Source organism: Rhinatrema bivittatum, chromosome 4 (genome assembly GCF_901001135.1).
Source record: "Rhinatrema bivittatum chromosome 4, aRhiBiv1.1, whole genome shotgun sequence".
NCBI lineage: Eukaryota > Metazoa > Chordata > Amphibia > Gymnophiona > Rhinatrematidae > Rhinatrema > Rhinatrema bivittatum.
In genome coordinates this window covers 34,270,055-34,293,799 of record NC_042618.1, presented here as the reverse complement: position 1 = coordinate 34,293,799, position 23,745 = coordinate 34,270,055, and the positions used below count along the sequence as shown (strand labels likewise).

At 41.3% G+C, this 23,745-nt stretch overlaps 1 protein-coding gene across 1 annotated transcript in view; it reads left to right on the top strand.

Moving 5' to 3' along the window:
* The window catches only part of DEGS2 (delta 4-desaturase, sphingolipid 2), a 70,869-nt gene that overhangs the window by 27,883 nt on the left and 19,241 nt on the right, over positions 1-23,745 (top strand). The window contains exon 2 of the mRNA XM_029597935.1: positions 13,664-14,406. Within this exon, the coding sequence (XP_029453795.1) occupies positions 13,664-14,406 (743 nt within the window). The remainder of the gene's footprint in view (positions 1-13,663; positions 14,407-23,745) is intronic.

Below are 23,745 nucleotides of genomic sequence, written 5' to 3'. Positions count from 1 at the left end.
AGAAAATGTCATAGTGCCTCTCTTGCTCCATGGTGAGACCGCACCTTGAGTACTGTGTTCAGTTCTGATCACCGCATCTCAAAAAAAGATGTAGTTGCACTGGAGAAGGAACAGAAGGGTGACCAAAATGATAAAGGGGATGGAACAGCTCTCCTATGAGGAAAGGCTGAAGAGGTTAGGGCTGTTCAACTTGGAGAAGAGACTGCTGAGGGGGGGGGATATGATGGAGGCCTTTAAAATCATGAGAGGTCTAGAATGGGTAAATGTGAATCTGTTACTCTTTTGGATAATAGGACTAGGGGCACTCCATGAAGTTAGGAAGTAGCACATTTAAGACTAATCATAGAAAATTTTTTCACTCAACGCACAATAAAGCTCTGGAATTTGTTGCCAGAGGATATGGATAGTGAAGTTAATGTAGCTGGGTTCAAAAAAGGTTTGGACGGGTTCTTGGAGGAGAAGTCCATTAACGGCTATTAATCAAGTTTACTTAGGGAATAGCCACCGCTATTACTGGCATCAGTAAAGCAAATTACTCCAAATATTAAAAGCTGCCTGGACTACGAGATAGATGCAGTCTCACAGGAAGCTGGGGGACTTTCAGGTAAGGGTTCAAAAAAGGTTTGGATAAGTTCTTGGAGGAGAAGTCCATTAATGGCTATTAATCAAGTTTACTTAGGGAATAGCCACTGCTATTACTGGCATCAGTAGCATGGGATCTTCTTAGTGTTTGGGTACTTGCCAGGTTCTTGTGGCCTGGTTTGGCCTCCGTTGGAAACAGGATGCTGGGCTTGATGGACCCTTGGTCTGACCCAGCATGGCAATTTCTTATGTTCTTAAACCCAGGTAAACTAGCATCTTTACAAGCTTCCGCTTTTTGGCTCGCAGCCCTATGTAAAGCCAGGTTATGGTGGCGGAGGATGACAACTTGCAGTGTCTCATCCTTTCTGACATTCAGGCTGATACAGAACGGTGCACTCGGCCGAGCACACCATTTAGTCCCCGTTTGGCTGTGCGTTTTAGACATGGAAAATGTGCAGCTACCCCCTACCCTTCACCACCCCCCCCCCTGAAACTAATAGTGTTCGTCACATGTAAATGCATGTTGATGAGCCTTAGTTATTAACCCAGAATACTGAAAGTAAGGGGGTAGATTTTAAAAGCCCTGCGCGTCGGCGTGCCTATTCTGCATAGGCCACCAGCACATGCAAAGCCCTGTGACATGCGTAAGTCCCGGGGCTTCGTAAAAGGGGCGGGAGGAGGTGTGTCTGGGGCGTGTCAGAAGTCCGGGGGCGTGTCGGAAGTCCGGGGTCAGGGGGCAGTCCGAGGTGGGTCTGGGGGAATGGGGATGGTTTAGGGGCGGGCCGGGAGGATGGTCTTGAGTCCCCCAGCACTGCGGCCTAGAGTCCCCTGGCACTGCGGTCTGTGCCGGGGGATGGCGAGGTGGTGCGCGCGCAAGTTACGCCTGCTTTGAGCAGGCGTAACTTGCACAACAAAGGTAGGGGGGGATTTAGTTAGGGCTGGGGGGTGGGTTAGATAGGGGAAGGTGGAAGGACGCGGAAGGAAAGTTCCCTCCAAGGCCGCTCTGATTTCGGAGCGGCCTCGGAGGGAACAGAGGCAGGCTGCTGATTTTGCGCAGCCTTGTGCGCGCCGACCCCAGATTTTATAAGATACGCGTGTATCTTATAAAATCCGGCGTACTTTTGTTTGCGCTGGTTGCGCGAACAAAAGTATGCGCGTGCGTACTTTAAGATCCACCTCAATGTGCGGCTTGGCCGCACATTTTACTCTCAGAAATTAACGCCTGTCCAAGGGCAAGAGTTAAACGTTAGAAAGCACCAAGAAGTGTATGGAAAAGCAGAAAAAACTGCTTTTCTAAACACCCTCTGACTTAATAACATAGCAATATTAAGTCGGAGGCACCAGAAAAAAATTTAATAAATAAATAAAATAAAATCTGCCCACTGGTTGGCAGGTTCGAAAATGGATGCTCAATTTTGCTGGTGTCCATTTTCCGAACCCATGGCTGTCGGTGGGTTTGACAGCAGACACCAGTAAAATTAAGCGTCTGTTGGACTGCTGACAGCTGCTTCCATTAATGAGGTGCTAGGGACATGCTAGTGAGCGAACACTATAAATCAACCAGTCCAACTGATGTGTTGCGAAATAGATTGCAAAGGTCCATATAGAGAAACCCAGAAAAACAATTAAACAGATGAATTCTGCCATATGTTCATGGGCTGCGCTAAACTTCAGTCATTTTGGGGCCAGATTAGGGATTACCTAGATACGTTGTTGGGATGTGCAATTGCACTGATTTTATATCATTAATGCATTTTATTGTGATTTATTTTCTTATATGATTGATTTGTTTCAGTGGGGTGATCTTATTTCATTATTGTGTGATTATTTTTTACTTTTATAAGTTTAGATTTGTTTTATATGAATGTAAACTGCATTTTTATTGTATCTTATGCTTGGAAACCGTTGTGATGGCCTGTCTGAACAGCAGCATATAAGAATTTAATAAATAAATAAATTGCTTGGTCTGGACTTTGTCTATTTTTGTTCCTGGGATAAAGGATGCCTGATACCTCAAGGGGGGAGAAAATTCCTAGCTGTTGTCACCCTTCTTGCCAAAAAGGCTATTCTGTTGTGCTGGAAAATGGAGGAGGCACCCTTGTTTGCTTAGTGGAAAGGATTACTGCTTCAAACAGCACAGCTGGAATCCTTAGGTGTAAGGGAGGAAGCTGACAAGCGCCTGTTTTCTAGAAGGGATACACCATTCCTGCCGGGATACAGGGCTTCTGGCTCAGTGACTTCACATTTGGGCTTGGGTAATTTGGGTGCTCTTCTACTATTGCACTGTGAGCTGTACTCGGTGGGAGTATAATTGTATGGTTTTATAGTTGCGCGTGTGAGTGCGTGAGGGTGTCTGGGGGAAAGAGTCCGCTTTCATGGACCGGGGATAACGTTGAAAATTGGGTCATTGTTAGCATTTTTAACTTGTCGGAATTTCATGTGACTGTACTTGGTTTTCTTTTGTGCTCCATGACCTAATAAAAATGAATTTAAAAAAGGAAAATATTTATTTTATTTAAAAACTCTTCCATACCGTCGTTAAGCTAGTTAACCATCACAACGGTTTACAGAAAGGCACGATAATAAAAATTGAGTGGTATAGATTACCAGTTAAAACATGTGCCATCATAGTACGGTTACAATTTATACAATAACTGTGTGTAGTTTAGGCCTTTTTGTTAGGAACATTTTAGGCGGTTTGAGTTTAACATTAATATGCATTAGTAGGACACTAAATTTTAGTGTCCATTTTCCTAATCTGTGCACAGCCACGGGTTAGGAAAATGTACTCTTGTTAATTCAGCATCTGTTCTAATTTGACTGCCAGCACACATTTTTTTTTTGGAGGGGTGAGGGGGACATTGCTTTTTTTTTTTTTTGGTCGGAAGAAGCACAAAAGCAATATTTTCTGCTCTTCTGTATACTTTTTGGGCTCCTCAAGACTTAATGCCAGCTCCAGAATTGGCATTAACTTTTGAGTAAAAATGTGTACCAGAGGCGCATGGTTTTTGTCTGGAGGGAGAATTGATAATAGCCTCATCAACACGCGTTTGCATGTGATGAGCACTATTACCTACATGCGTTTTGGACGAGCTAACCCCCCAATGCAAAATGGGGGTGGGGTGGGGGGGGGGATATGGATGTATGTCCACCGTGCAGTGTAGCCAGCCCACGGTGTAGCATCAGCCTGTCTGAGTTTAACCTTCTAACTTTATCCCCGTTTCTGAGGCAAATAATTCTGTACCCAAATATAAAAACTGATTTCCAAAGGGAAATAGATTTTTTTTTTTCCTCTCCTGTTTTTCTGTGTTTAAAGTTTCAAGACCATGAAATATTTTGAAGACTGTTTATTCTGCACTGAGCTTGGTGAGACAGAACAAGCCTTTCCGCATTGCTCGACACGCCTGTATCATGTGAGCCAGCGCATGTAGGCATTAGAATGAAAGATGAACTGGACTGCATTTACTATGCTTATCTTTTGTCCTCCCTTTCACCCCCAAGTGTTTACGGTTTCCTTAGGAACATCTGCTCTCACCTTATCAGATAAGGAGCACAAATCCTTTAATTAGAAGTGCAAATGGGACCTTTGAACCAAAAGCCCCGAGAAATTGTTGAAATGCTACTCAAGGTTAAAATAGGGTGTGCATCAAAACGCGTTTTCCATTTTGTTTTCCCTATTTTTTTTCAGGTTTTTGGTAAATCTTTTTTTAGTGCACACATACACTAACTCATAAGGGCCGATGTAATAAGCAGCGCTAAAGTTGCCATGGATATTAGTGCATATTTGTGCGGGTTTTTCCCACACTAGTCTAATGTGGGCATGTATTCAGCGTAGGAAAAATGCATGCATAAACCTGTTTAAAAAAAGCCACAGCAGGTTTCGCGTGAGTGCATGCCGATGGCATGCAAAGGAGGAAATTCTAATCACGGGCAATGCTAGTAGGGAGATTGGGTTAGGGCAGGTATTTTTAATGCAGGTTTTTAGCGCCTGGTCAGGACAGAAATTAAGTGAAAGTGCTGGTGTGGAAACCGGTTTCTTGATGCTTTTGTGGGTCAGCCAAGTGGCAGATGGAACAGGTAGGCAGAATCACCAATCTGCATTTCACGCGCTCGCTGGCAGTCAGAGCCCCGAACATGAAGGGGTTAGTTATTGCTCTACCTGCCTTCACATCAACTTCCCGATCACAAATTTCTTTCTTTTTTTTTTTTTTTTAAAGACTTTTGCCCCAAGAATCAATCGCGGGTGTTCACATACCGATGGGTGTCCGCGCAGGTTTCTGCGTAGATATCTGCCCAACTTGCTACATAGGGCCGTGAGCATGCGTTATTGTGCAAATTATGGTATGTGTTTGGTATACACGGATTTTTGACACATTTAATTTGTATATGCAGCCGTTGATACATCCCGCGCTGCTGCTGGTGTTTGCTACATGCATCAGAAAACTCAGCATGGATTTCATTGTGGGTCTTATTACATTGGCCCCAGAGTGTGCACTAAATCAAAATAATGAAATTTCAGCATATTTTCTTTTGTTTCACAATATAAATGAATAGGTAAGGCCTTTGTCTAATTCCATCAAAAACAAAAACACATCCCTAGAATACAGTTCACATTTGTCATACTTATTTAATCTTTTGTTCTATTACTGTGTGGAATAAACCTGCCTTTAGCATTTTATTATTTTGCTGTCTTATTTTATTTTATTTATTTAGAGTTTTTATATACCGGCAATCATGAAAACATATCTTGCTGGTTTACATAGAATGGGGGTGCAATAAAATACATAGAACTTAAGAACATAGAACTAGAACTGTGGTGACAGAAGGTACAGTTACATTTAACAAAGGTGGCCAAACTTGGAGTAGGAAAAATAGAAAAGAGGATAGAAATGGTTAAACAATATACAATTTAAATGTAGTATACAAAATAAATGTTATAAACAAACGGCAAGGTGATTTAGGAGTTATTGGATTGTGTCATTGAGTTGTGTCCGGAAAGGCTTGCTTGAATAACCAAGTCTTAAGTTTTTTCCTAAAATTTGGGAGGCAGGGCTCCTGTCTGAGGTCTGTAGGAATGGAATTCCACAGTAGAGGGCCAGCTGTGGAGGTGGCACGATCTCTTACGGTGATGTTTGGTCGTTTTCGCTGGGGGAACCAGGAGGGAACCTCTATATGCATCTCTGGTAGGTCTAGTGGAATTATGTACTTGGAGAGGGAATTGGAGATCGAGAGTGGTGAGTTGATGTATCGTTTTATAGGTGATAGTTAAGGCTTTATACATGATGCGGAAGTATACGGGTAACCAATGAAGCTCTTTCAGGATGGGTGAAATGTGGTCTCTTTTCCTTGCGCCTGTCAGAATACGGGCAGCTGAATTTTGAACCATCTGTAGTGGTTTGGAGTATGATGAAGGTAGACCTAGCAATAGGGAGTTGCAGTAGTCCAGTTTCGAAAATATGACTGCTTGGATGATCGTTCTGAAGTCTTGAGCGTGGAAAAGAGGTCTTATCCTTTTCAGGACCTGGAGTTTATAGAAACAGTCTTTGGTTGTTTTGTTGATGTGTGCCTTGAAGTTTAGCCGGTTATCTATTATCACTCCTAGGTCTCTAGTTTGTGTGGTAGGAAGATTGGTGGGAAGAGTACTGTTGTTGGTGTTTTCAGGCGAGATAAGAAGGATCTCAGTCTTGGAGGAATTTAAGATGAGGTGTAAACTGAGTAGTTTGATTTTTTGGTGGCATGATTCCCAGTAGTCAAGAGTATTAGAGTATGTGTCTTTGATAGGGATGATGATTTGGATATCGTCTGCGTATAGAAAAAACTTTAGATTGAGGTCGGTGAGAAGTTGGCATAGAGGAAGAAGGTAAATATTGAATAGAGTCGGAGATAATGAAGAACCTTGTGGGACTCCTATGGTAGAGTCAAATTTTGAGGATTCCTTGTTTTGGAATTTTACTTTGTAACCTCTATTGTTGAGAGAGGTTTTAAACCAGGAAAGGACGGTGCCTCTGATTCCTATGGATGACAACTGGTTTAGGAGGATAGCGTGGTTGATCGTGTCGAACGCTGCGGATAGGTCTAGCAAGATCAAAAGGAATGAGTTTCCTTTGTCGAGGCCCAGTAGGAGATGGTCTGTCAAAGAGATAAGGAGAGATTCTGTGCCTCGGTTTTTTCGGAATCCGTGTTGTGGGGCGAAGAAGAGATTATTGTCTTCGATGTAGTTTGACAGTTGAGAGTTGACTAGTTTTTCCATGATCTTGGCGATGAATGGGAGGTTAGCTATGGGTCGGAAGTTGTTGGGGTCCTTCGGGTCAAGGTTGGGTTTCTTTAGGAGTGGTGAGATTGAGGCCATTTTGAGATCATCTGGGAAGGATCCTTGGGCTAGAGAGCAGTTGATGATGTTTGTTAATGATGTGGCTATTGAGTCAGGAATAGATAGGAGTAGTTTGGGGATGTGGTCAGCAGGATGAGACGAAGGTTTCATTCTTCTCAGGATGGTTTGTGTATCAGTGGAAGAGATGGGCTCAAAAGTGTTTAGGCTGGAGTTTATGAAAGTCGGGTGATTATATGTCGGGAGGGCATCAGCTGTATTGGAAGGCAGTTGAGTTAAAAGATTGTTGATTTTATTTTGGAAAAACTGGGCGAGTTCTTCAGCTTTGGATTGTGCCAAGTCGCTGGGGATTTCTCGTGGTATGGTTTGAGTGAGGCTGGATACATAAGCAAAGAGGGCTTTAGAATCAAAGACCAAGTTGTGAAACTTAGATGCAAAATAATCTTTCTTTGATTTTGAAGTGAGGGCTTTGTATTGGTATAGAGTGGATTTGTATGATGAAATGGTGAAGTCACAAGGAGTTTTACGCCAAGTCGCTTCTTTCTTTCTTAAGCTTTGTTTTAGTTTTCTGAGTTCATTGGTGAACCAAGGTTGTCTGTTGGAGGCATTGGTGTGACATTTTTTTATAGTTGAAGGGCAGAGCTTGTTTGCTATATTTTCTGTTATATTATTCCAGGAGCGAATGGCAGTGTTCGGGTCGGTGAGATCTAATAGAGGGAGCTGTGCCTCCAGCAAGTTGTTGAGATCATCTGGGGAGCATCGCCTCCTGTATTGGAATGAGGGTGAAGGGATATTAGGAGTGGTGGTTTCTTTCAAAGTGAAAGAGGTAGAGATAAGAGTGTGGTCCGACCATGGTACTTTTTGGATCTTCAAATTTGATGTAGTCGTAATGCCTTTGCTGAAGATCAAGTCCAATGTGTGACCCGCTTTGTGAGTGGGTTCGTTGACTAATTGTTGGAATCCCATTGCTGACAGGGCTGTGAGGAGGGTTACGCAGCTATTAGATGGTGAAGGATTGTCTATGTGCAGATTGAAATCTCCTAAGATGATTGTTGGAGAATCCAGGTCGATGAGTGTGGTGGTGATTTCGAGGATTGGGGAGATGTCTGCTTCTAGGAGCCCTGGGGGGGCGTAGACAAGAAGGATTTGAAGATGTTGTGATGTGAAGAAACCGACTTCCAGTTTTGTGTTAGAAGTGAATGGGTGTTGGGTGAAGTTAAGACTTTTTTTAGTAGCTAGAAGGATTCCACCTCCTCTTTTTTTCAGTCTCGGGAGTGAGAAGAAGTCGTAGGTCAGCGTAGGGAGTTGGTTTATTAAAGCTGTATCTGTGGGCTTAAGCCATGTTTCGGTTACAGCACAAATATCAGGCTTGGCGTCGGTGAGATAATCGTTGAAAATAAGGGATTTTTTTTGTTAGGGATTGTGCATTGAAGAGTGAGAGTGAAAAGAGGGTGAGGCCTAAAAGCTGGGTGATTGGTGCAATCAGAATAGGGGTGAGTGATTTTAAGTTGTTGTGAATGGCTTGTCTAGTGGATGGTCTTTTAGGTAGGAGGCGGTGTTGCAACGTTGGTATTGGAAGAGCTGGAGACATAATGGATGGTTAGCTGGCTGTCGCTGAGGTAAGATGGGGGGCCAATGGGGGGGAGGCTAGGATGAGAGGATAAATTAATTGGGAGGTTAGGGCTCTGGATGAACGCTGGTTAGCTGCTTGCTGGAAGAGTTCAGGAAGAGCGCTGGATGGTTGTTTGGAGAGCGCTGGATGGTTGTTTGGAGAGCGCTGGATGGTTGTTTGGAGAGCGCTGGATGGTTGTTTGGAGAGCGCTGGATGGTTGTTTGGAGAGCGCTGGATGGTTGTTTGGAGAGCGCTGGATGGTTGTTTGGAGAGCGCTGGATGGTTGTTTGGAGAGCGCTGGATGGTTGTTTGGAGAGCGCTGGATGGTTGTTTGGAGAGCGCTGGATGGTTGTTTGGAGAGCGCTGGATGGTTGTTGCAGGAAGAGCGCTAGCAGGTAGAGTGCAGGGTGGGCATTGGGTGAGCACTGGTACGGTGCTGTTGGGGTACTGCTCGGGGAGAGCGAGGGGCGAAACAAAGGGGCAGGCCCCTTTGTCGCGCTCCTTCGTGCGCGCGACGCCCGGCGCGCGACGCCAAGGAGGGTGGCGGTTTAAATACCCCGCTGGTCGGTCGCGCCTCTGACGTCACCGCCGCGACGTTTTCGTGGGCGTTTCTTGTTTTGTGCTGGCGGTTCTGGGGCGTGGGCTCGCGGCGCGGGTCGAGGCCTGCAGGGCACGAGGTCTCCGGGTCCGGATGTTCGCTCGGGTCGGGGCATGCAGGAGGCAAGGGCTCGTGGCCCAGGTCGAGGCCGAAGAGAGCGGATGTTCGCGGCCTTGCAGGAAGGTGAGCTGCTGGAGGGCTGCTGGATAGAAGGGCCGGCGATCGGCGAGGGAGCCCAATCGCCGGCCCTTCTATCCTTCACACTTTTAACTTCACACTTCTAACTTCACACTTTGTACAATTCTACCTAGTTTCACAGTTCTTTCCTATTTACCATCTGTGGCATATTGCCTAACAAAGAGAAATTGGAATAATAGTAGTACCTGCCTCAGAGTTATGCCTCCCATTCAGAAATACAGGGCCTTAGTCATGAATATCTGATACTGTCGAGTAAAATCTGTAAGAATAAACAGAGAACACAATTACGGTACAATGTGAAATCATAAGACCATCATACTAAGCACTTTACATACCGTACCTTCATTGCTTTATGTATAATCATTGGTACATAAATTCTATCCCTTTTTTTTCTGTTTAATACTTCTTTATGCAAATAAAGTCACTTATCTTGAAACAAGAGCTTGTGTGGTTCTTCTGTTTTTGTTTTCTTCCTGAAACTACTAATGTAACAAACTCCATCAGTCCCGACACACGCTGTGTTTTGAGTGAAAACCCTGCCTCAGGGGATGGCGTTACCAAATACCAGACAGCATCCTTTTAAATCCATCCCGAGGCAGAGTTTTCACTCGAAACACGGCGTGTGTCGGGACTGATGGAGTTTGTTATATTAGTAGTTTCAGGAAGAAAACAAAAACAGAAGAACCACACAAGCTCTTGTTTCAAGATAAGTGACTTTATTTGCATAAAGAAGTATTAAACAGAAAAAAAAGGGATAGAATTTATGTACCAATGATTATACATAAAGCAATGAAGGTATGTAAATGCCGGTAGTGCTTAGTATGATGGTCCTATGACTTCACATTGTACCGTAATTGTGTTGTCTGTTCTTACAACTTTTCCTGTTGACGTTTTATTAGGTCGTTGAGTAAAATCTACCATGTAGCACTAGGTATAGCGCTACAAGTTTTTAGGATCCTTGTGAGAGTGATCAAATGAAATGGATGATTTCCAAGCATTTCCAAATCTTTATTCATAACATACAGGAAAGTTCCGGTCCCCTGACATGGACCGTGTTTTGCCACAAGGGCTGTGTCGGGAGGGACAGAAGCCGAAGGAGTTCAACTAAATCATTGCTTGTTTAACCCCTTTCTCCTACCATATTAGAAACATTTTACCAGTTACCAGCTATTTGTCTGTTACCCCCCCTTTGTTACCAATCGTTCCATGTAATTGTTATGCTGCAGTATATAAGCGCAATGTTCCTTGTAAACCGATACGATGTGCAAACAGCTATCGGTATTTAAAAGCTTTTTAAATAAATAAAATAAAAATAATCGCACTGCGTCCCAGCAATCTTCAGGGAATCTTCAGCTTGATATACAGTGTAGGGGAAATGCTGATAAGGGATGAAAATTCGAATCCAAGAAAGCGGCCCTTACGGGGGGGTCTCTCAGAACCCTGGAGAAGAAATGTGGTTGAGTATGAAAAGGGCAGCATATAGCAGTCTAGAAAAATACCACAAGAGTAAATGAGTGGCAGGAGACCAGACGTGTGCGGCAAAGATCATACAAAGAAGCTTGTAGCGCTGTGGCATGAAGGAATTAGCAGCCATCAAAAAGAATTTACGTTCGCCTGTCGCAGTCTCACTGCGGGTCTGAGCCATAAGCGCAAGAGTAAAAATCCGCCATTTAAAATGCGCACTTGAGGTTGCTCTGATACAGGATGCCTCCGGTAGCCGCAGCCATCGAAATGCTAATGTTGGTGGTCACCTTTACCAAAGGCAATGTGCTGTAGTCACGTTTTGTGTTGTGAGCAGTATATGGTAAGAACAAGCCAGTAAACCGAAGTTGTAGTACAGCTGTTCGGTGCTTTCTGAGGGTGGGGAGTGCTACTACTCGCAGGCAGGATGCATTTTTATTTTATTGAGGGACCAGAGGGCAAATCAAGCAGGTGGAGGAAAAGGTGCAGGTACTCCATCAGTATGTATCTGCCTAAAAACAAAAAACCCCTGATTAAACGGTTGTGACCTGTAATCTAATTTCTGGTCTTTCCTGTTACTGATTTGTTTCCATGGTGTATAGAAACCTGAAATGCTATACTGGAAAGCTAACGCACTTTTCAGGTTCCCTTCCAGCTTCCTTATTGGTAAAGTTAGAAATCCCTTTGTTGATCCAGGAATAGGAGAAAAAAACAGTTTAGTCAGTCATACATTTAAATATACATTCCTTTCAGATGCTGGGCATTGGTAAGGTTTTAGTTAGCTCTCTAATGTATTGTAGCCTTCTCTCTCTCCCATTTCTGTTTATATATAACCTTTGCGGAGAAAAAAAAATCAATGTCAAATTAAACTTGCCCCTTCTGCAACGTGTTCATTTCTTTTGTGCTGCTCAGAAAAGGTTGCTTGTTTGAACAGTCATGTCGTCTTAATGTCATCGCTAAAATCCCATTTTGGTAAAAGCTCAGGAAAGTAGCAGTTTGCACCCTGATTAATGTAACAAGCCACTAATTAACGGGGCGTTAGTTACCAGCTCCAATATCACAACTTAGGTGGAACTATTTATTATTTATCAATTTTTCTATACCGTCATTCAGACATGCCATCACAACGGTTTACATTTTTAAAAGAAATACATACTTTTTTAGAAATACATATTGAAATATAATACAATGGTAATGAGATAGTATAAGGTAATGCATATATGAGGAGGAGGCGACAAAGTGGAAGGAAGGAGTAAGAATGGTTCAACAAATAGAAATATAATACAGGGTAATAATATAATACAAAGATATTGCATATACGAGGCAAAAAATAATACAAGGTAATATAATACAAGGTATTGCAAATACGAGGAGGAAGGGACAATGTGAATAGAAAGGAGTAGAAAGGATCAGCCTAATACACTAGGAAATAATGTGGTGCAAAAAGGGGGGGGATGAATTTTATTCTGGGTATGCCTGTTTGAAGAGCCATGTCTTAAGTTTTTTTTTTTCTTGAATTTTTGAGTACTTGGCTCTAAGCAGAGGTGAGGTGGCATGGAGTTCCAGAGGGCGGGGCCTGCGGTGGATAGGGCTCGTTTTGTAGAACTGAGGTGTGTGGTCTTGGGGTGTTAAGCGCCATGCCATTTTAAATCACTAAATGGATACACACTTCAAGCACATCCACATCTTCTAGATCTTTGTATTTATTGGTCTTAAGAGAGTATTTTGCTTTTGTTGCTTTAGTTTTTTTTTTCTTTTCAAATGTTTCATATCTTCAGCGACTCTTTCTTTCAGGTTTTATAATGCACAGTCAACCTGTTTTATTTCTATGCACATCTTATAATTTGGGGGCGGTCCTTTTCCTTTTTCTGTTTTTACTGATTTGGGAGATGAGTGTTAGTTTAACAGTTAGTTGTTCCTCATTATCCTGTTAGACTAGTCCAGAGAAGTGGGTTTGCCCCTCCTACCAGTAGATGGAGGCAGAGAGCAAGTTCTCTGTCCTGACGCCTTCTATATAGTCTAGTGCAGCAAAGGTGTCAGTAGCCCTCTCCCTCAACAGATAGGCTAGTCCAGCAGAAAGGAAGAAGAAAGGGTCACTGGGGCAACAGCCCACGATGTGGGTTGGTTCCCTCAAGTTGAGCTCAGGCCAAGTCAGGGGAGCGCCAGTGGGTGACAGCCAGTTTGAACTGCTCATCCTACTTCATCATTTCTTATTCACGCTCTTCCAACAAGCGGGTTCACAGCCTGTTACAGAAGGAACAGACCTTCAAACACTAATACTAGGGATTACAAGGCACGGGAGAGCACAGGTAGCCAGAAATAGCAACAGTAAAGATCAGATAACCTACAAGAAAAGGGAGTAAAACGATAGAAACGAGAGGGAAAAAGTCCACTCAGGAAAAAGGAGAGGCAAGGTGGTCTGAGGGATGACAGGGAGGCTCAAGTTTATAGGAGAGGTCAGGGGAGGTAGAAAATACAAGCCAGTCTCAGAGTATGGATAGCACTGAGGGGCTCGTGTGAGGGGAGGCAGGTGGCTAAGGATTTTGGAAGGCAGAGCCAGCTGTCCATGTTCACAGGCCAAAAGCTTCATAAACAGCCAAGGTTTTATTTTTCCCCGAAGGTCAGGATATCAGGAGTCAGAGGGGAGGGGACACCTTCAGCAAATCTTTCTCATGCCCAGAAAGTTGCATTTTTTTGGGAGGTGCCAGCACTACCAGGTGTTGGGCAGAGCGGGAGGGAGTGTATACAGTGTCGATTGCAAAGGTAGGGTAGAGTGAGACTCATGTGTGGGTCTCCAGATGACACTCTTTGCTTTTATGTGAAAAAATAATGTATCGATGCAAAAAAGTACACTCAATGCATTACCCTTTTCTTTTTCTTTCAGCTAAATATCCAGAAATCAAGTCCTTAATGGGACATGATCCCCACTTAAAATGGATTGTTTCAGGAATGGTTTTTACACAACTTCTAGCATGTTACTTGGTGAAGGATTTATCATGGAAATGGATATTTTTTTGGGCCTATGCTTTTGGAGGCTGCATCAACCACTCTTTGACACTGGCTATCCATGACATTTCTCATAACGTCGCCTTTGGCAATAAACAGGCAAAGTGGAATAGATGGTTTGCTGTATTTGCCAACCTTCCAATTGGAATGCCTTACTCTGCTTCCTTCAAAAAATATCACATAGATCACCATAGATATCTGGGTGGGGATGTCTTGGATGTGGACATTCCAACAGACTTTGAAGGCTGGTTCTTCTGCACTCCACTTCGCAAAGTTGTTTGGCTCATCCTTCAGCCACTTTTTTATGCCTTAAGACCACTGTATGTGAACCCCAAACCAATCACTAGAATGGAAGTGTCTAATGCTCTAGTGCAATTTGCAGCTGATTTTGTAATCCATTATCTATGGGGACTGAAACCTGTCATTTATTTAGTGGCTGGTTCTGTACTTGGTATGGGTTTTCATCCTATTTCTGGGCACTTCATAGCGGAGCATTACATGTTCTTGAAAGGGTATGAAACCTACTCATATTATGGACCTCTCAACTGGATCACATTCAATGTGGGCTATCATATGGAGCATCATGACTTTCCAAGCATTCCTGGAAGCAAATTACCACTGGTAGGTGGCCAGGCTTTATTTGTTTAAGAGTGTAGAGTGTATATATATAAAATAAACTACTTGCAAGTTGCATCTACAAGAAGTGCCTTCCCCCAAAGAACTTCAAGGTAGGTACCTAGAGCAGTAAGAAAATTGTCACTTTCACAAGGTCAAAAGGAGCAGCCATGAGAAGCAGGGCTTGAACCCTGGTCTCCTGATTCATGGTCTAATACTTTAATCACTAGGTCACTTGTTTGCTCTAGTTTTAAATCCTGAAACAGAACTATCTTATTGACTTTCTGTAACTGTTTTGATCCCCTTACAAAGTGAGGCAAAAATTTAACTGTGGAACGAAAGATGGATACTCATACAATAAATTCTGTTAATGGGATATAAAACTCTCACAAATGTAAAGCTTAAAATAGGAGGTAATTTTCAAAAGGGTTTATGCACATAAATGTTTTATGCATGTAAATGAACCTCTGAAAATTGCTGCTTTTTTGCCCATAAATCTTTCGAAAAATCATTCAATAGGGCTGAATTGTCAGTTTTATGCTTGTAAATGTTTTTGAAAATTGCAACGATATATGCTACTTTTATACACAATTCCTTTTAAAATTACCTCCATAATGTTATTTAAAAGAAACAAACTTATCTTACAAGCAGTCCACATGCATTCAACACATTAAGAAAGGTGGAAGAAAGGCCAAATGATTACCAGCATGATTAAAAGTGAGAAGAGGCTATTTTAGCCAAAACTTCCTTCAAAAATTGGAAGAAGGATCTTTCTGAAGAAAATAGGGAAAAAGCATAAGCAAGTTAAATGTAAAACATTGATAAGACAGACTAAGAATTTGAAAAGCCGACCATAGAGCAAAACTCAAAATATATCCAAAGCAGGGGAAGTTTGCAAGAGAGTTGGCTGGACCATTAGATAATTGAAGGTTTAAAGGGGCACTTTGGGAAGTCAATATGGAAAGACTAAATGATTTCTTTGCTTCAGTGTTTACAAACAAGAATGTTGGGGGGGAAAAAAACGGTTCTGGGGAAGTTTTTCAAGGGTGGTGGTTTGGATTAACTGAACTAAATCGCAGTGAACCTGGAAGATGTAGTAGGCCAAATTGAGAAACTGAAGAGTAGTAAATCACCTGGACCAGATGGTATACACCCAGTGTTCTCAAAACTCAAAAATGAAATTTCAGATCTATTACTAGTAACTTGTACATTAAAATCATCCATTGTAACTGAAGACTGGAAAGTGGGCAATGTAATCCCGATATTTAAAAAGGGCTCCAGGGCTAATCTGGGAAACTATAGACTGGTGAGCCTGACTTCAGTGCTGGGAAAAATGGAAACTATTCTAAAGAACAAAATCACAAAACATAGATAGACATGGTTTAATAGGACACAGCCAGCATGGATTTACCCAAGGGAAGTCTTGCCTCACAAATCTGTGTTTTTTTGAAGGGGTTAATCGTGGATAAAGATGAGCTGGTAGATGTAGTGTATTTGGATTTTAAGAAGGCATTTGACAAAGTACCCCATGAAAGGTTTCTAAGAATTTAAAAGTTATGGGATAGGCAATGTCCTTTTGTGGATTGCAAACTGGTTAAAAGACAGGAAACAGAATAGGATTAAACGGTCAACTTCCTCAGTGGAGAGCAGTAAACAGAGTGCCTCAGGGATCTGTACTTGTCCAGTACTTTGTAATATATTTATAAATGATGTGGAACGGGAAACCTTGTGTTAGGTGATCAATTTCCAGATGAGACAAAATTGAGTAGTTAAATCACATGTGGATAGTGATAAATTGCAGAATGACCTTGTGAAAGTGGAAGATTGGGCATCCAAATGGCAGATTAAATTTAATGTGCACAAGTGCAAGGTGATTCATATAGGGAAAAATAACCCATGCTGTAGTTAACACGATGTTAGATTTCATGTTAGGAAAAGATCTAGGCATCATTGAAATCATTGGCTCTGTGTTCTGTGACTGTCAAAAAAAAAAAAGCAAACAATATTAGGAATTAAAAGGGAATAATGAATGAAATGGAGGATCTTATGATGCCTCTCACTCTATGGTGAGACCGCACCCCGAGAACTGTGTTCAGTTCTGGTCATTGCATCTCAAAAAAGATATAGATACACTGAGGAAGGTACAGAAAAGGGTGACCAACTTGATAAAGGGTATGTAATAGCTCCATTACGAGGAAAGGCTGAAGAGGTTAGAGCTTCTCAGCTAGGAGCCACAAAATCATGAGGATTAGAATGGGTAAATTGTTTTCTTTCAGATAATAGGACTAGGGGCACTCGGAAGAGCCACTGCTTATTACCGGCATTAGTAGCCAGGTATTTGTATCCTGGATTGGCCACTGTTTGGAAACAGGAGCTGGGTTTGATGGACCCTCAGTCTGACCCAGTATGGCAACTTCTTATGTTACCAGTTTTAAATAGATTCATGAAAATATCAAACTGCCATTATATGGTTTCTTCTAGGGTTTGTTTTTGTCTCTTCAGTCCTAATTTTTGTACCATTTTTTATAGGGTGTACACCTCTTATGGCCACACAACTTGATTTAAATAACTTTTGAGTTTACTATTCAGTTTATACTGTCTTCCTAATTTGCTTGTATCAGCATTATTTATGGGAAGGGGGTGACGCTTCTGATCAATACAATAGCTCCATGATTTACTAAAATCATATAGCTATGAAAAAACAATAATATACAATCAATCAGAAGCAGATTATAGGAAAGTCTAAAGTAAGATGGGGAGAGTTAGTGTATAGCAGCAAATGATGAGATTGACATAATTGGCATCACAGAGACTTGGTGGAAGGAGGATAACCAATGGGACAGTGCTATATCAGGTTACAGATTATTTCGCAAGGATAGGGAGGATCAACTTGGTGGAGATGTGGCACTTTATGTCCGGGAGGGTCATACAAGAGACTAAATGCTCAGTAGAATCTATATGGGTAGAAATCCCATGTGTGTTGGGTAAGAGTATAGTGATAGGAGTATACTACCGTCCACCTGGATAAAATGGTCAGACAGATGAAATAAGAGAAATCAGGGAAGCTAACTAATTTGGTAGTGCAGTAATAATGGGAGATTTCAATTACCCCAATATTGACTGGGTAAATGTAACATCAGGACTTGCTAGAGACAATAAAGTTCCTGGATGTAATAAATGACTGCTTCATGGAGCATTTGGTTCAGGAACCAACAAGGGAAGGAGCTATTTTAGATTTGATTCTTAGTGGAACCGCAGGATTTGGTGAGCGAGGTAACAGTGGTGGGACCACTTGGCAACAGTGATAACATCAAATTTAAACTAATAACTGGAAGGGGGACAATAAGTAAATCTGCAGCTCTAACACTAAACTTTCAAAGGGAAACTTTGATAAAATGAGGAAAATAGTTAGAAAAAACTGAAAGGTGCAGCTGCAAAGGTTAAGTGTTCAACAGGCATGGACATTGTTTAAAAATACAATCCTAGAAGCGCAGTTCAGATGTATTCCACTCATTAAGAAAGGTGGAAGGAAGGCAAAACGATTACCGGCATGGTTAAAAGGTGAGGTTAAAGAGGCTATTTTAGCCAAAAAAAAATCCTTCAAAAATTGGAAGAAGGATCCATCTGAAGAAAATAGGATAAAACACAAGCATTGTCAAGTGTAAAACATTTATAAGACAAGCGAAGAGAGAATTTGAAATGAAGTTGGCCATGGAGGCAAAACCTCATAATAAAAACTTTAAAAATATTTATTTATTTAAATGCTTTTATATACAGATATTCGTTTGCACATCATATCGGTTTACATGGAACAATTGGGAGTAGTACAATGAACATGTTGAAAAATAACAAAACATATCAGGTTAAAAGGATAAATAACAGGTTATGTGGAAAAATAACTTTAAACATAACTGGTTATATGGAAAAAGCATAACATGTTACGTGGAAGTGGAAACAGATTATAAAATAAGTGAAACGAGGCAAAAAGGATTTCATGGGACTGGTTGGTATGACAGCTTACAATCAAAGGGATAGGGAAAACACTAATTGGTTAACATGGAATTGGAAGTGGATAGTCTAGCAAATAAATGAGGGGTGGAGAGAAATTACTAGCGTATCAGATGAGATGTTGAGGTGCAGGCAATAGAAGAGGTGTTATGCGAATGTCTGTGAAGAGCCAGGTCTTTAGCTTTTTTTTTTTTTTTTTTTTTTAATTTCTGGGTACAGTGTTCCTGACGGAGGTCGGGGGGCATGGAGCTCCAGATTGAGGGTCCTGCAATGGATAAGGCTCGTACTTTTGTTGAGTTAAGATGTGTGAGTTTAGGGGAGGGTATGTGTAGGGTTCCTTTGAAGGCAGATCTAGTGGGTCTGTTGGAGGTATGGAGGGGTAGGGAGTCATTTAGCCAATGTATATCTTGGTTGTGTAGTGTTTTGTGTATGATGGAAAGACTCTTGTAGAGAATTCTGAAGGGTATTGGGAGCCAGTGGAAGTCTCAGTAATATGGTCTTTTCTGCGAGTGTTGGTGAGTATTCTCGTGGTGGCGTTTTGCAGCATTTGGAGTGGTTTGGACGATGAGGAGAGGCCTAGGAGGAGCGAGTTACAGTAGTCTATTTTGGAGAATAATGTGGCTTGAAGGACAGTACGGAAGTCATTAAAGTGGAGGAGGGGGTCTTAGTTTTTTTTAGGACATGGAGTTTATGATAGCATTCTTTCATGGTGGAGTTGATACATTTTTTTAGGTTTAATTGGTTGTATAGGATGATACCAAGATAGTGTTCATGTTGCATGCGAGAGATTGCGGGGGGAAGGGAGTTGATATCTGGGGGGGATCATGGTGTTTAGGTGTGAGGAGATGAGTTCAGTTTTGGACGTGTTGAGTACGAGATGAAGGTTTGTGAGGAGATGGTTGATTGCTGTGAGACAGTTTTCCCAAGTTTTGATGGATTTGGTGATGGGGATAAGGATTTGTACGTCGTCCGCGTATATAAAGTGATTGAGACCTAATTCAGAGAGGAGTTGGCATAGGGGGAGCAGGTAGATGTTGGAATGTGGAGGATAGAGAGGAGCCTTGGGGTATGCCTTGATTTAAATTGATAGGCTTGGATTCACTATTACCTAGACTGACTTTTTAGTATCCATTTTCAAGGTAGGATTCAAACTATTGAAGGGCGGTTCCTGTTATGCCGATTTCGGTAAGACAATCAATTAGGATTTTATGGCTGATGGAAGCAAGAAACCTGTGAGGGAGTCGGTTGGACCATTAGATGACCAAGGGGTTAAAGAGGCTCTTAGGGAAGATAAGGCCATTGCAGAAAGACTAAATGAATTCTTTGCTTCCGTGTTTACTAATGAAGATGTTGGGGAGATATCAGTTCCGGAGATGGTTTTCAGGGGTGATGAGTCAGACGAACTGAATGAAATCACTGTGAACCTGGAAGATGTAGTAGGCCAGATTGACAAACTAAAGAGTAGCAAATCACCTGAACCGGATGGTATGCATCTTAGGGTACTGAAGGAACTAAAAAATGAAATTTCTGATCTATTAATTAAAATTTGTAACCTATCATTAAAATCATCTGTTGTACCTGAAGACTGAAGGGTGGCCAATGTAACCCCAATATTTAAAAAAGGCTCCAGGGGCGATTCAGGTAACTATAGACCAGTGAGCCTGACTTCAGTGCCGAGAAAAATAGTGGAAGCTATTCTCAAGATCAAAATCGTAGAGCATATAGAAAGACGTGATTTAATGGATCACAGTCAACATGGATTTACCCAAGGGAAGTGTTGCCAAACAAATCTGCTTCATTTTTTTGAAGGGGTTAAACGTGGATAAAGGTGAACCGGTAGATGTAGTGTATTTGAATTTTCAGAAGGCGTTTGACACAGTCCCTCCTGAGAGGCTTCTAAGAAAACTAAAACGTCATGGGATAGAAGGCGATGTCCTTTTGTGGATTACAAACTGGTTAAAAGACAGGAAACAGAGTAGGATTAAATGCTCAATTTTCTCAGTGGAAAAGGGTAAACAGTGGAGTGCCTCAGGGATCTGTACTTGGACCGGTTATCAAATTTGCGGTGATACAAAATTATTTAGAGTAGTTAAATCACCAGCGGACTGTGATACATTACAGGAAGTCCTTGCAATACTGGAATATTGGGCATCCAAATGGCAGATGAAATTTAATGTGGACAAGTGCTGTAGTTACACAATGTTAGGTTCCATATTAGGAGCTACCACCCAGGAAAAAGATCTAGGTATCATAGTGCATAATACTTTAAAATCGTTGGCTCAGTGTGCTGCAGCAGTCAAAAAAAGCAAACCATGTTAGGAAGGGAATGGTTAATAAAACGGAAAATGTCATTATGCCTCTATCGCTCCATGGTGAGACCACATCTTGAATTCTGTGTACAATTCTGGTCGCCAATTCTTAAAAAAGATATAGTTGTGATGGAGAAGGTACAGAGAAGGGCAACCAAAATGATAAAGGGGATGGAACAGTTCCCCTATGAGGAAAGGCTGAAGAGGTTAGGGCTGTTCAGCTTGGAGAAGAGATGGCTGAGGGGGGTTAAGATAGAAGTCTTTAAGATCATGAGAGGTCTTGAACGAGTAGATGTGAATCTGTTATTTACATTTTCGAATAATAGGACTAGAGGGCATTCCATGAAGTTAGCAAGTAGCACATTTAAGACTAATCGGAGAAAATTCTTTTTCACTCAATGCACAATAAAGCTCTGGAATTTGTTGCCAGAAGATGTGGTTAGTGCATTTAGTGTAGCTGGGTTCAAAAAAGTTTTGGATAAGTTCTTGGAGAAGTCCATTAATGGCTATTAAGTTGCCCTTGGGAATGGCCTCTATTACTGGCATCAGTAGCATGGGATCTTCTTAGTGTTTGGGTAATTGCCAGGTTCTTGTGGCCTGGTTTGGCCTCTGGAAACAGGATGCTGGGCTTGATGGGGCCCTTGGTCTGACCCAGCATGGCAATTTCTTATGTTCTTAAGGATTGTGGTAGTCAACAGCTATACAACACAACTTAATTGCAAACAAAGGTTACAGTAAGATTAAGAAGTCAAATCATAAGCAAATATTGGATTGGGCCAGCCTCCTGAGTTCTGTTGTAATCTTTACATTTGACCCCTTTTGAACTTTAGACCTCTGTTGCCTTTTTTCCTTCTTACTTTCATAACAGTGGGAGTGGTAAGTATATTGTGCTTTAGAAAACTTGAAACAATTTCTCAGAATGGATGAAACTGGAATGAAAACCTTTATTTAAACCTTTATTTTAGTAGTACTGCTATCCTCTAGTTCAGATATTTTGTTGCATGGGGGGGGGGGAGGTGGACAGGGATGGAAGGAGGCTGCAAAGTTCTCACTGAAATGCTAAAGAAGTGAATTCTGAAATGTAACTGCCTTTTATTACTACATACTGTATCATTTGTGGGAGGATGGAGGAAAGGTTTGCTTCCTTGGAGATGATTGTATTCAGTGCTGCTGCTCTGTATTAAGTCACCCATGCTTTGATTCCAGGTGCACTTCTGAAGCTATGAATCAAATGTCTCCTGATTAGCGGTTGGTTGGGTGACTTTAGTGTAGAGTATGGCGCTTTGAAGATTAGAGGGAGAGCTTCCTGTCTGTAATGGTTGATTTGGAGGAAATTTAAAGCTGATATTACTCTGAAACTGACAGGCCATCTATGGCAAGGAACATTGATCCCAGATCTACCCTAAAGGGGCTGAAATAGTGCAGTCTTATCTTGACCATAAACCACACCTCATCTGAATATTTGCTTTCTGGTAGATAAGCAGTCAGGACGTTGTGGAATAAATGAGTCATATGAGGTTTCTTGTGTTCTTATCACAATCAGGTGGGGATACTCGGCAAATACCCAGATTATGGAGATGTTTAAAAAATAATTGCATTTGTATTCCATTACTATTCTAGAGAAAAAAATACAAGATAAAAATATATTTGTAAATATTGTTATCTGTCTGGAGTAGGATCATATTTTTACCTTCTATTTTGTCCATTCTGCCAAAAGGGCAGATAAGTCCTGCAGTATCGCTCTGGTATTCGGCTGGTAACTGAACAGATTAGAAGAGAAGGCTTCAAATAAAACATTCATTTTGTTTTTTATGGTCCTTTTGCTCTTCCTGTGATTGTTCCTAGTGCTATGAAGAAGTGGTTTACCATGAACAGATGTGAAGTACCTTTTGTATTGCAAGAACCAGTGCTTGTAATCATTGTGTGCTGGTTAGGGGCAAATGGACAGAGTTACGTAAATATGTTAAAATAGATTTTCAGAAATGCATAAGTTAAAAAAAAAAAGTTACAGGGTTGACGAACAACATTGTTACAAAAGATATGTAAAGAAAAAAATATATGAAGATAGCTTACAATTTACAAGGACAAAACGAAAGTCAGATTCCAAAATATATATATAGTGCAACAATAAAATCTCATCAGTAAAATCACAGGTCAAAGATCCCAACGCCTTTCATCTAACAGTAGACTTTGTTAGGGACAGGAGATTATTATATTGCATATCTAGATATAGGTAATGTCTCTGCGGGTATTTGCAGACAATTTTACTGCAACAATATTTCTACAAGTACAGAATTACTGGTTATTTCACAGAACACTGGTACAGACTCAGAATTGGGTCAGAAAAGTGATCTTTTTAAAAAAAAAATAAAAATAAAAAACCTGGCTTTTTAAGACAGGCATATGAGGATTAAAGTGTAACTAAAGCATGGATTAAGCTTGAAGAAATATCGAGGCTGGACTTAAATCAAATTATGGTAGAGCTGGAGCATAGATTAAGGCTGGTTTCTACAAGCAAATGAAACTTGATTTTGATTTTGTAGCTTTTTACTATTTTAATTGGATATTTTATTTTCAATTGTTGTGTTAGTAATTCTATTTGAATAATTTATTTTGTTTTATTTTATGCCTTTTTTTGTTTGAGCTAATTCATTTATATTTTATTGAATTTTGTTTGTTCATGTTGTGAACTGTTGACTGCATATAGAATATCTGTATTTAAATTATAAATAACCGCATCCCTTCCTTTCACCTTCTCTCTGTTCTGTTTCTCTCCTTTTCACAATCCTCCCTTTCCTCCCCCCAGGTTCCACAACCACATCTGGCATTGTTCCTCTTGGGAGGCATATGAGTTACCTCCGGCACCTCTTTGTATTTTAGATGGGAGGAAATGCAGCTCTGTTTCTGCATTGCGTGCAGAGTCTGGATACTGGGGGTTTCCACTTCAGTTCTTATCTTCATATTTCTGTTTATAAGTTGCATTCTCTTCTGTATTTAGTGAGGGATCTATAATGTTTTATTTGTGTGA